This window comes from Panulirus ornatus, chromosome 9 (assembly GCF_036320965.1).
Source record: "Panulirus ornatus isolate Po-2019 chromosome 9, ASM3632096v1, whole genome shotgun sequence".
Lineage (NCBI taxonomy): Eukaryota > Metazoa > Arthropoda > Malacostraca > Decapoda > Palinuridae > Panulirus > Panulirus ornatus.
In genome coordinates this window covers 54,455,229-54,468,862 of record NC_092232.1, presented here as the reverse complement: position 1 = coordinate 54,468,862, position 13,634 = coordinate 54,455,229, and the positions used below count along the sequence as shown (strand labels likewise).

At 38.0% G+C, this 13,634-nt stretch overlaps 1 protein-coding gene across 4 annotated transcripts in view; it reads left to right on the top strand.

The window, feature by feature from the left end:
* Positions 1 to 13,634, top strand: part of LOC139750430 (galactosylgalactosylxylosylprotein 3-beta-glucuronosyltransferase 2-like) — a 230,734-nt gene that overhangs the window by 197,186 nt on the left and 19,914 nt on the right. For all 4 annotated transcript variants that reach the window (XM_071665227.1, XM_071665228.1, XM_071665226.1 and 1 more), the window contains 4 exons: positions 1,096 to 1,237; positions 4,446 to 4,597; positions 6,475 to 6,651; positions 12,683 to 12,793. In XM_071665227.1, coding sequence (XP_071521328.1) covers positions 1,096 to 1,237; positions 4,446 to 4,597; positions 6,475 to 6,651; positions 12,683 to 12,793 — 582 coding nt within the window. The remainder of the gene's footprint in view (positions 1 to 1,095; positions 1,238 to 4,445; positions 4,598 to 6,474; positions 6,652 to 12,682; positions 12,794 to 13,634) is intronic.

Below are 13,634 nucleotides of genomic sequence, written 5' to 3'. Positions count from 1 at the left end.
CAGAAGGCCCAGAGGAGGGAGGGTAACAATGATGGTACCAGACTTAAGAGGGACGGGTTACAGTTAGAGGAGGTTAGAGGCCTAAAATTTGCCAATAGGAAGAGGAAAGTAAGGGGTGATTGAAAAGCCTTCAAGTCTTTTAACCCATTTAATAATGTGAAGGCAAAGAGTTCATCGAAAATGCAAAAATATAGTGAATGAATGAAGTAAGCTAAGCAGTAAAATGGTAAATGTTGACAGTATATACAACTCTAAAAGGCTGCATGACAGGAGAGAAATTTCAAGAGATAGGGCCCATGAGAGTAAAGTCCTTTATTCTTACAGTACAGATAGGTTATTACATCAATATGCAAAAACACATTCACCCATGCATATTGACATATGAACATGAAAGCACACAATACACATTCATCCGTACATATGGACATATGAACATGAAAACACACAATTACGAACACATTCTCGCCCCAACACACATTCACGCCACATAAATGCTTTCTGAAACAAGATTGAATGAATCCATCACCACTCAGCTGAAGTACCTGAAGTGACGTACCTTCCTGGCGAAGAGATGTTAAATGGGCTATTAGCGTTGAATATCGATGTAATCTCATTCTAGCTCTGTTGCACAATAAGTGACATTAAACTGCTAATCACAGATCTTGCAAACCTTAAGTTGAAGAATGGACTCTTGGCCTGGTGAATGAAAGGCAGTATAAGGCCAAACATCTCATGACAAGGAGTGAATGAAAGGCAGTATAAGGCCAAACATCTCATGTCAAGGAAAGATTAAGACAACTTTATAATATATACCGTGTGTCTGCTGGATATTTTCCTTTATTTCCTGATTATGTGAAACCATAAATGCAATTGTCTGATGCCAGTTTTGGAATGGATGCTGTAAGTCACTCATATAACGTTCACTGTACCTCCAGGAGGCCTCGTTATCAGGTGAGCTAAAATAGTATATCTTTTTTCACTTTATAACAACCTTTGGAACCCTACCCCTTTCTCGGTATTATCCAAGGTCCGATCTTCTTAAGCATCCATTTGAGTGATAGTGGGCTGTTGCTCTAGGCACCATACTATATGCAGGTGGCTGAGTTGACACGGCTCTCCCAGACGTTGATGTTGGTGCCCAACTTGCACTGGCTGGTGGTAGAGGACGCGGTCGCCCCCACTAGGAGGGTGCTAGCCTTCCTCGACTCCTGCAGCGTCCCCCACACGTACCTCCTCGGTGAGCCCGGACCCCACTTCGCTTCTCCTTACCTGTGTCTTTATGGAATTATGTCAGTGTTTCTGTACGTCATAGCTCCATTAATATGTGCATATTATTATGTATATCTGAGTGTATATTGGCATTAGGGAGTATGATATTACTACAGAGAAGTATTTCTGTGTTGTTTTACAGTACAGTACAGTATGGTAATGCATATTTGTACAGGCCTTTAGCATAGAGCATGGAGAAGCATGTCTTTGTATTCAAGCAATATGCACAGGTGTGTTTGTCTTTAATACAAGTGAGCACGTTTGTTGAGGCTTCAAGAGGATATGTACACTACCAAGTTTATTACGATTTGAAAGACTTGTGTTCCTGATGTGCGTGGCATAACAGCACTTGTGTGCACTGTGTTCCTTTTTATATATCTACTGGTTGAAAAGTGTAAAATTATTATCTGCTGTCTCCATTTCTTTCTGCCTCCAAAATTGTACATAAAATTTCATATTTCATAAGATTTTATAGAATATACCTGTCATACCTTGAGCCTTTCCCCTTTCAGGAGGAACAAAGAAAATTATATCACAAAAGCATACTATACTTGATCAAAGTATAGATATAAAAGTCATGTTTGTGAGAGGCAGTCCATTTTTCTCTTCTTATGTAAACAAAGCTTCCATTTTCTAATTGTACACACCATTCTTTGTTATCAAAGATACCAAGAGTATTGGAGAAAAGCCAGGAAGATAAAGTTCGAAGAGTGTATGTTTTTCCTTACCTGAGAACATTAGTTCATACTGCATAGGTTCAAGCAAAGGTGAATGTCATGTTTGAGAAGATAAAAAAAAGCATTTTCATACATGAAGAAGGAAGTTTTCTTATGCTTTACCAAGAGAAGCTTGTCTCCTAATGGAACATGCTTTGTAAGCTTGGTCTTCCTACAGCAAATGGATTAAAGGAGGGAGTAAAGGAGCTAACCAAGTGAAGAACGATTGAAAATGTGTTTGGCCATACAGCATTTAAAGAAGTCAGAAGAAAGCTAATCGAATTCGCCAACTATTAAATGGTTTTGAGTATGGAGGCTACTCTCAGATCTTCCTTGGAATCCAGAAAGAGAAAATGCTTGGACTTAATTAACTCCTTGGGCGTATGACCTCTGAATATGATGCTGCAAACCTTACATATGGTGGTTTTAGGAGATTGATTTCATGAAACTGTTATATAACCCAGGAAAGGAACAGTGTATTTTTGTGTATTCTGCCTGCTCTCACACACACACACACACACACACACACACACACACACACATTGGTAAACAAAGTCATACACAGAGTCTTTATTTTTCACCTAATAATTTGGCACTCAATTTCATCATTATCAGTATAATGCAAAATTAGTGGTATTCTCTGCTTAAGCTATCATTTGTCTTAATTAGTGTTACATACTGTTTTGGAAGTATTTCTTTCAAAATCTGAGTAGGACTGAGCGACAGATGAAAAGAGTTTAATGAATTATGGCATAATTTGACCTCATAATTTTGTATTATTCAGCCATGTATAATGTTTGTGGATGTTAGTTAATTCTAACAAATTCTTTTTACTGTGTTTCCTCTGAAATGAAGTCATTTCACATCCTAGCAGTATTGATAACTTAGAATTCATTCATTCATCTATCAATATCATTGTTCAGTAAACCATCCTCATTTACATCATTCATGAATAAGATGCAATCTTTTTAATTTCTCTACATCTTTGGATCCTCCCCGCTAATTAAGACCAGGCTTGGACACTACCTACTTTCTTAGAATGTACATTGCTCTTAAGACACAGAGAGCAGAAATATTTTCCACAACTAGCTACAGCGGACATTAGATTAATCTCATTTTAGGAGACGATGATGTTAGGGCCAGTCGTTAGATTTCATAGATATGATACAAAAATCTAATAACCTTTGGCAGCATTTGATTTTTGATATTCAAGGTTGATAAGGAAGTAATGCTTTAATAAGGATTCTAAAAGGGTTTTTCTATGACTCATGATTCAAAAACTTCATTTAGTTCATGGCATGTTCTTGTAGTTGTGTCCCTCTCACTGTTGTGGGAAACACTGTTTTTGATATATTTCTTCTTCCCAACAATCAAGGCTTTACACCATTTTAGCATATTGGGGTTGATTGACTTGAAACTTGGTAGGAGTGTACATACCTTGGATTAGTATGCCCAGGTATGAATTTGAATTTCTATTTTTGAAGATTTTATGGAGTCACAGATCAAACACCCCAAAGAATTATATTTAGGCTGCTTTTCCTTACAATATCAATTAGTTCAGATGAAACACTGCATACATATACCTGTCCACCAGTCCTACACAATATCTTGAGTATATTTAAGATCTGAACCCTTTCTTGCATTCTTTAAGAGTCAGTATCATTATCCTTTTTTGGAAGGAAAAAGATCATAACTTTGCCATGTTTCTATTCATAAAAAAGAGCACATTTTTTTTTTCTTTACATACCCCCACGCTATGCCATTATCAAATTTGTTATTTGATCATTTCTTATTCTTTAGGAGTCAAAGACTTCCTTAAAACTTTTTTTTGTATTGGCAGTATTTCAGGAACTGTTCTTATAATTTGTTAATAATGTCTTTTCACATCCCAAACACTTCACCAAAGACAAATTTGTGACAAGCATCATTAGCCTTTAGAGGTCAAGGCTTACTAAAACACAAAAATATGGATGAAACTCACTCGGTAACTGCTGCATCAAATAAATGATCCTGATGCATTTTGATCTTTGTGTATGATGTTTGGAGGAAAACTTAATTGTTACCCACTTGCTAATGTTGGCCCTTCTAGTTCACATACCTTCCCTTTTCCGGTGGCTGTCTTTACTCTTGTATTTCCTTCGACCTTTCATTTTGATAGGTCCTGCTCACTGAGTAGGGCATCATTTTCAACTCACCTAACATGCAAGTCCATGTACAAAAGTCTTTTTCAGCTGCATTCTTTTGCTTGCTTCTTTTTTCACTTGTAATTCAAGAATCTAAGAAATGTAATAGATGAGTAATTGCATGAGATCTTAGATGAGAATCAATAAAAACATAACAGTAGTGACTAAACTGCGATATATTTGTATGTACTTTTGTTGCTGCTGCTGCTGTACCTCAACTGGTGGTGAATCATACTCGCTCTGTGTTCGGCTGGCATCTCGACTCCTCGGGTGGTAGGCACAGCATCGCGGCGCTACAAGGGTGCCAACAAGCCCCGTGGAGTCAGTAATCGAAACGCTGGCCTGAAGTGGCTCAAGGTTCACGCCAAAGAAGGTGTCATTTACTTTGCTGATGACGACAACACCTATGATTATCGCATCTTCCAAGAGGTGAGCTCCAGCCTTCAGTCATGACATGTTAAAGGTGAGCTGATTTACAAAGAAATTCAAACAACAACAGATCATTTGGTCCCTTTGAGGCTATTTTTGATAGTGGAATTACTACAACCATCCTTCCCTACCTCGCGTTCTACCCCTTAAAGAGCTGAGACAAATGCTATTGACAATAGAAAGTGCATTTGAAACCAGTGACTGGTTTTCAAAAGATTTTATATTTCATGCTCTGATATATGTTCCCAGCTGTCTGAGTACTCGTCTGGTGTACATTATGTCATTCAAAGCACCCCTCAGCCCCCCACCATTTATTTTCATGGTGCAACTTGTCCCCATTATATACAGTGCATCGTGTCTTAATTACCTGCATAACACTTCTTGGACCCCTAATATCTGCATGGTATGACCTGTGCCTCATTATTCTACAGAGTAACTCGTGTCATCATTCTTTGTTGCCCCACTTGTATTATCACTGACTGCATAATGATACATGGGTCCCCATTGTCTACATGCTGCCAGTTGTATCTCCACACTTCTTGTGATACCATGAATCACCTTGGTTTGCATTACTTCTGTTGCTTCTAATGTCTACATGATTCCATTTTTCTTCCTTATTATCTACAAAGTATAACTTGTGTTACTGTACATATCATCATGTCCCAACTATCCACGTAGCACCACTTGTCAGTACTGCCTTCATAATATCATGTGTACCTATTTTTTTTAATGGAATCATATGTGATCACACTAAGAATATATATTTGTTCAGTACTGGTTAAGGGAAGAAGTTGTACTATTAGTAAAGGCCCTTTTAGTAGTTTGCTTATGTCTTTTTGAGAAATATGAATGTTTTTCGAGTCCTCCCGTTCGAATCTTCTGATATTGGGGAAATAGTGTGTTCTGTGAAAATGTTAATTGAAACTGTCATTCTCCTTTTTACATAGCTTTACATCAACCTGTAGGACTTTATCTTCTGAATTCCTTAACCTGATTATGCTGCTCATAAGCTATCAATATAATTCTGTTGTAAGAAAAAGTTTTGAATTTACTCCTGCACTATTGACAATATTCTTTTCAAAGTTTCTCTGCTACCCCTTCCTTTTCTAGGGATATTAGTTTCTCTGCTCCTCTCTCCTTTTCTTAGGGTATTAGCTTCTCCACTTCCCCATCCTTTTCTTGTTGTATTTATTTTTGGCTTTCATTTCAAATGCTGGCTGCCTGTGATCCTACCTATATCTCTTCCACAGTACAACCCCAAGTTCCTCTTCTTTTTGATGTCTTCAATTAAACCATCTCTTTTTCTCTTCCTCATAGTCCTCAAAGTTACAAAGGTAGCCATGTATGCATAACCATCACACTCATCTCTTTTTACCTCTTTTGTTTCCATTGTCTAAACAGTAACCTATATGTCCTCACTGTCTACATGGCATCACTTTCCCTTGTCTTCATATTAACCCATGTACCCCAACTGTCTACATAAAGCATCATTTGTATCTACACTATCTGTATTGTATATGTTCCTTATGTGTACCTTTTATTAGCTCTTTTTTTTTGTGGAGAATGCATCACTTTTCCTCCTCTTTCCTTGAAGTATCCCATGTATCTCCACTGCTCTTATTCCTCCTGGTTACACAGTACACTTTTTTATCCTTCGTTTCTACCGCAAATATGTCCCCATTTTCTAGAGTATGTAATACACTTTCACCTTTTACAAGACACCAGTCTTTTCTTTACCATCCACACTACATAAGTAGGAGGACAATTACTGTTTATGATACATCTTAAAGCCTATTATTGCTCATGTAAACTAATATGTTGTCTATACATTACTTCTTGGCTGAACCTATGAGTAGTAATGCCCTCTGTTCCTTCAGATCCGTACTACAAAGCAAGTGTCCATGTTTCCTGTGGGTCTAGTGACTCAGCTAGGGGTGTCTTCACCTGTGGTGTCTGATGGGAAGCTCATTGGCTTCTATGATGGTTGGATCGCTGGCAGAAAATTCCCTGTTGATATGGCTGGCTTTGCTGTCAACGTCCAGTTTTATCTTCAGGTCAGTAAGTTATATAGATTTATTGGGCATCCTTGTTTGTCTAATGCTTTTGTAACTGTGAAGACAAGGAGGGATCACATAGCATTACTGATAGATGCTTGATGAGAAGATTATGAAGGAGCAGTTGCAGCATCCAGATGTGGTGAGCTGTAATTGATTTCAAAACCACGTCAGGGCGATGTCAGAAAGCTTTAGCCAGACATGTGTAATGACACAATATTGTCACTGCTCTGCTCCTGTCTACCCATTTTTTACGATAAATGCAGACAGTAGGTAATGTAGTTGGCTGGTCATCCATTTCTGGTGGGGAATGGAAAAGCTGGTTCTCAGGTCAGGCTAGAAGTGTCCCTTTGTTCCGTGATGGTGGCAGCTGAGAGGCTGCTGGAATAGTAAGACGACTACAAAATGTTGCCTCAACTTGTTAAAGAAACAGAGGGTGGAGAGGTAAATATGGGATGCCACTGTGTTATGGAGTAGATTATGACAGTAGAGATGAATATAGATGGGTTGAGGAAAGTTGACAAGTAGGAAAGTGTGAATGACTATGCATGTCTCTCCCACTCAATTCTGTGGGTGACAAATTTAAAGGACTTTCTTATATATCAAATGCTTCTTTTATAATTGTGGACACTAAGAGAGGTACAGAAACATGAGAAACAACAACAGCATCAACACTTTTTTGGGGGGGATGGGAGTACAGTAATGATGAGCTGATACAAATGGTACAGGATTATAGTAAGAAGGTGAGGTGAAGTGTGGTAAGGTGAGGTGATAGAGGAAGGCTTGTCAGGGGTCCCACAATGTATATACAGGTGCAGAAGGTGATGTAGGCATCCTGCACAAGAGGTACATGTTTGCTAGGTCTTGTGGAGTATCTGCAGGAGAGAGGCGAGCCAAGGCTCCAAGTTAGTGGGCAGTTGCTGTTCCTGCTTTGTGTTCTAGGAAGGCAAGGTTATACATCCCTTAATTTGAGCTGCTAATGGAGACAGGCAATGACAATGTCTGTTGTAATTCCTGCCAAATAGGGCCATGAGGGGTGAGACAATAAGCCCCAAGGGCTTCTGGAATCTGGAATCACAAGGCTAAGACTTCAGGTGCCAAAGTAGTGCATTTGTTGTCGGTGGCTTGTTCTCAGCTTGACTGACTGCCCTCAGGTATGCTCTGGTATTCTTAAAGCAGTTGGGTCACCCATGCTAATAAGTGTTAACTGTTTGGACATGACCACTATGCTCAGTGACATTCTTTTCAGGGATAAGGTTACATATTGTTATTGTCTGTGGTGCACCAGTCACAACACCCAAGTGTGGCCAAGTTGTGACTGATTTCACCACAATAACAGGTTGCTGTCTTTATACTGAATCATGTCAGTATAAAGTTATTACTATTTTGTTGTTGTCCTGCCATTAGAAAATACCCTCTGGATATACATACCATAACAATGTATTAGATGTATGAAATCTAGCAATATCTGATCACAGTGAAATCCAGATTGAATCATACTTTCAGCGAGTTTTCCATGAACTCCAGCTTACTGCTGGAAGAAATGGAATTTTTTGAAGCTGTCACGTGGTGCATTCTGGACCATACTTCAGTTTTCTGATGCAGTAAATGTATGTATGATTATGGGTATAATCCTCCAAAAATTTTAACCCAAATAAACAGTGATAGTCATGAAAGAACGGTTATGATGGTACTTGAAACGGTAAAGCATGCGTTTCTCAGAGACACGAGATATCAGTTATAGAGAGATAGATTTGGGGAATTTGGATTCTCATAGTAAATGGGAGTCATGGAGACCTGAGTTTTCAGAGTGTGTGAGGAAAATTTCGTGTACCAGCTTGTCATTGAATACTAGGATGAGAGGGACTGATACATCATCATTACTAGATCTTCATGCATACAATAATACCAGGAATGCTGAAAGTATTGTATAGGATATACCAGATGGAAAGTGATCATGTAGTGCTTTAGCTTGGTTATGAAGTTCATGACAATGTAAAAGAAAGAGCAGAGATAGACAAGGTTTATAAAGATATAATCACAGAAATTACACAGAACATAACCAGTTCTTTGGCAACATAAATTGGGAAATGAATTCAGTAATCAAAAACCAAAGAATTTTGGCAAATGATTATGTGAAATATACAGTGCAGGAATAGGAACAAAGATACCTCTAACCTCCAATACAGAAGAGAAATTGGGAAAGTGGGAGGAGTGGTTCTATGAAAAATGCCAAAAGCCAAAGGGGCTTCAAAATGTGCTGTGATGAAGATATAGGCAGAACAGCAGCCAGCCTGGATTTGTAAGGTATAACAAAGGAGGAACATAGAAATTTCAGTAAGAATATTGTGGATGTGTCAGTAAAAGATTCAAAACTTTTCCAAAAATCGTCCTGAGTAAATTTGAAGTTTACAAGCAGTCAATCAGGATAAAGTTTTTGGAGGGAAGAATTGTAAATGATAATGTAAGGATATGTGAGGAAGTGAATGACAAGTTCAAAAGTGTTTTGACAGGGGTAGACACTCTAACCCCAACAACAATGAGATGAAATTTGAAGGGGTCTTCAAAAGCATTAAGATATCAAGAAAAAAGTATTACCAAAATACAAAAGGGTCTAACCCATACATGACTTGATGAAATTTCATTGTATGTGTTGAATATGTGGGAGGATACACCTACAAAAAAACCCATGCCAACCACTGGAGTTACATTCCTGGAAGGTAACACTGTGATGGCAATTTATTATTAGTAATGTTACACCTCTGTCTTCATGTAAAGCTGGAAGCCAGCTATGCCATGCAAAAGGCTACCTTGAAGCTTACCCTAGCAACACCATCTGGTTATGACACTCTTCTTGTCTCTCCCTGGAAATGGTATGCAACAAGCAGGACTCATTCAATTGACAATCACCCAGTGCATGGATGAAATTCTGATGGTGCTATGGAAATTGTGGACTTTCAAAATTTAATATTGTGGTTAGTAATGGTATAAATCATTCTAAGCATGTATACTCAAAACTGTGATATGCAAGGGACTATTGGATTAACCACTTGAAATATTGTTCAAGATGTCGCTGGAGAAATGCAAAGTGCTAAGGAAGTGGAAAATAGCAACTGTCATTCCTGTGTGCTGTGTGGCTTGTCTCCCTAGGAAAGTGTTGTCTGAAAGGTACAGGAAAAGATAATCAGAAAGCAAGTGGATGACTTCCTGCAGATGGGAAATTACTTGTGAGAGACATCACAGTTTTAGGGAAAGGGGATCATGTGTAACAAGCCTTATAGATTTCTGACAGTGATCTCTGTTTTGAGACTAAAGGAAAATCTGGATGGATTTTTTGTAATTGGACTGCTAGACAACTGGCACTGTGCTGTATGTGGGCTGATTAAGAAACTGGATCCAGGCAAGAAAAAGGGGAAGACTCCTTAAATGGATAGATTATATTAGTGGAAGGGAACAAAGGACAAATGTCAGAGGGGCTTTTTTATTATTAAAATGAGTTGAGGTCATAAATTAAGTGCTTCAAGGTTTTGTTTAGGACAATTACTCTTTTCAGTGTATGTTTACAGTTGACACAGAGGTCACGAGGGATATGAAAAACAAGGAGGATTGCATCAACTTAAAATGGGACGGAGATTTCAGAATTTGTCTATATAGTATATGCAGTATAATGAGGATGGGATACATTGAAAGAAGCCCTCAGTATAAATATTATCTAGCAGGGAATAAGCTGCAGGAATCTGTGTGTTAGAGGGGCTGAGAGTTGACATTGTCCCTTACCTGTTGTCAGAGCCCCATATTTGGTGAATAGCAAGGAAACAAACTGTCTGCTAGAAAATATTAGAGTAACATTCAAGTTTATTGGTTAAAATATTCAGCAAGCTGTTCACATCCTACATTTGGTCAAAACTATGTTTCTCTGGCTTGGTTATTGCATTTAAAGAAGCACAAAGAGCAAAGAGAGAAGGCCCTAAGGAGGGCAATAGAGACTGTGCCAGAATTGACAGAGCTAAGTTGCAGGGAAGGGATTGAGGCCTTAATTTTGCCCACCATGGAAGAGGGAAGATTGAGGATTGATTTTTAAGTTTCAAATTAGCCTGATTATGTAAATAGTGATCAGTTTTTTGAATGATACAGTGGTGGAAAAACCAGGCTATAACAGTAAATTTAAGAAGAAACCTATTAAAAAGAATGTAAAGGAGTAATTTTATAGTATAGGAGCTGTGGATGAATGGAATAAACTCAATGAGGATCTAATAAATGCAGAAAGCATAAGAAGTTTAAAAAGTTGTATGACAGAAGAAACAGTTCAAGAGATGAGGCACTATAAGATTAAAACTCCCTCCCCCATCTAGTGCAAATAGGAAATTGCATATAGATGATTACAAAAGTTTCATCAAAATATAAGAGAGAGGAGGACCAGAGGTATTCCTCACACTGCAAAAGCCATGTTGGTATTCAGACTAAAGAAGCAGAGAATGTAAGTGTTTGAGAAAATGGGAATTAAGGCAAGTTTCAAAGACTTTGGAGAAAGCAGAAGTTAGAGCAAGTGGCAGTAGCTGGAAGGTCTTAGATTGGTCTTGTTTTTCATGGATGGGCTACACCATGGTATGCTTCCAAGAATAAGGAAAAGATGTTACTAATCATTGGGTGCTGAGTGTGTTGAGGCAGGATTGGACAATGTTATAGTTATTTGAGGTTGCCAGGCAGCTGATGATTGTTTCATGCAGTTTGCAGTTGTCATATCTGCTCTTGAAAGAGAAAAGACCAGTTTTGAATGGAGGAATTGTTTATAGAGAATGATAGGGGATTCTTTTTCTTGTTCAAATCTGCTGCAATTAAGTGATTTGCAGGTATTTAGTATGTGTGTTGCTTTTATGTCGATGTCACTGGTGTGGGGAATGTATGCTGTGTGTCATATGTAATGCCTAGAATGTTGGTGTTTTGTTCAGTAGGAGTGATTGTCCATTAGGTGACTGGAGGGTGTGAATTGGATTCATGTTTGTTTGATTGAAGACTTATGTGGAGATTCAGACTTTCTGTTCTGGATGAGCCATTATTTCCATTGTGTCATATAGTGCTGTATGTTTGTTGTTGCTACTATAGTGTTAGGGTATTTTGATGTGGTTGAGAGGTCATCTGCATATGAGAAAACTTCATTTTGTGGTTTGCTGGAGTTAATGGGTAGTCATGCAGGGAGAAATTGAAGAGGGTTGGAGGAAGAACTGCTGCTTGGGGAAATCCAATTTAGATTTTAAGGGTTTCAGAGGTTAAGCTATTGTGAGTGACTCAGGCATGGCAGCTGGCTATGAAATTGGGCAACCACTTTTTTCCATTGTTGTGGAGGGTGGTGTCAAGTATCATTAGAGCAAGGATATGTCTTTTGCTACTAATATTGTGTGGGATGGGGGCTGTGGCTGGTTGAAGCCGTGTAGAATGTATCGTGTGAAGTAATTTTGTAGAGTGCTACTTTGATGGAACAGTCTTAGATAGAGGAAAGATGGATAACTTTAGAGAAAGTTCTGAAAGGAAAAAAGAAATATCTAGTTCTTTAATCCATGTATGAAAGGAAAGAGTGAAAGTCATTTGAAAGGGTATGTTATATTGTTTGGTTCAGTCTATTGTTTTGAAATATAACAGTAAAACACTTAATGAGTGACAAGGAAAAATGTTAACAGTGGAGACTGATCTTTTGAGATACAAATATGTTCTTAAAAGAATGAGCAAAGTGTGAAATTATTGAAATGAAAGGTGGTAGTAGGAAGAAGCTCATAAAGTATGAGATGGGGTTAACATATGGCATAAACATATGGAAATGGTAAATAAAGAATAACTATGTTGATGTAATAAATCACATTTTCTGGGAAGTGTAGGCAGTTGGAGACAAAATGAAGTGGAATGGCAGAAAGAGGGAGTGTGTTGGTAAGTCATGTTAGTATGATATTGTGTAGGTAGGTTCAGAGACAGGTTAATGATAATGCTGGCAAGTACAGTTAAGTGTACGGTAAATAATTAGATAAAATATTGTTGACAGAGAAATGCTCCTTTGATGCCCTACAATGTGGGCTTTGAGGAGGATGGCTTCTTGAAAGCCCTGAAGATCAAGCCTGAAGACATAGAGCCACTTGCAGACAACTGTACAAAGGTGGGTAACAGCATTACAGTGCTTTCTATTCCACGTGTGATCCAGATAACTTTGCTATCCATCTGCATTCTCACCCCCTGCCTCAGTGCTTTTGGGTCTATCTAGTATCTTGGAACTATATTAGTACTTCTCACCTCCTCTAGTATTCCTCTTCCTGCTGTTCTTCTTTTCTATATTCATTTTGAGCCCTAACCACAAGCTACCCTCTCGTTTCATGTATTTTTATCACCTTTTTTCTGTCTTTTCTGCTTCCCCCTGAGTGTCTTAACTTGGATGTTGCTAAATCATCCTAGCATTTTCTCCAGAACATACATCCTTGTTTCAGTTTTCGTCTTGGCATGTTATTGCTACTTATTCTGTCCCAACGACTACAGTAATTCATTCTCATAAAACAAATCCCCTTCAATATCTACAGTTAGTTGGATGAAGTACACAACAAAAAGGAAAATTACGAGCAAGTATTTTAGTTTTTGCTTTATTCATAAGATGGTTGATAATATTTGGATATTTTCATGTCACAGTAAGAAATTGATATTCCTGTCTTAAAACTAGTTCACAGAGTACTCTGCTTTAATAAGAATGATTGTTAAAGCTCTTTGTACTTATTTTATAAGTTTCCAGACCATTTTAGAATGATTGCTAAAGCTCACTGTACTTATTTTTTAAGTTTCCAGACCATTTTAGAATACGTACATAGCTCATCCAACTGCCTAAAGATCATACATGTTAATTAAATCAAGCCACCATCTTTAAGGCAATGAGGCACATGGAATAGATTTTGAGGAAATTGAACAGTCACTGCTGAACAAAATACAAAAATTTCCTTCATTTTGATGATACA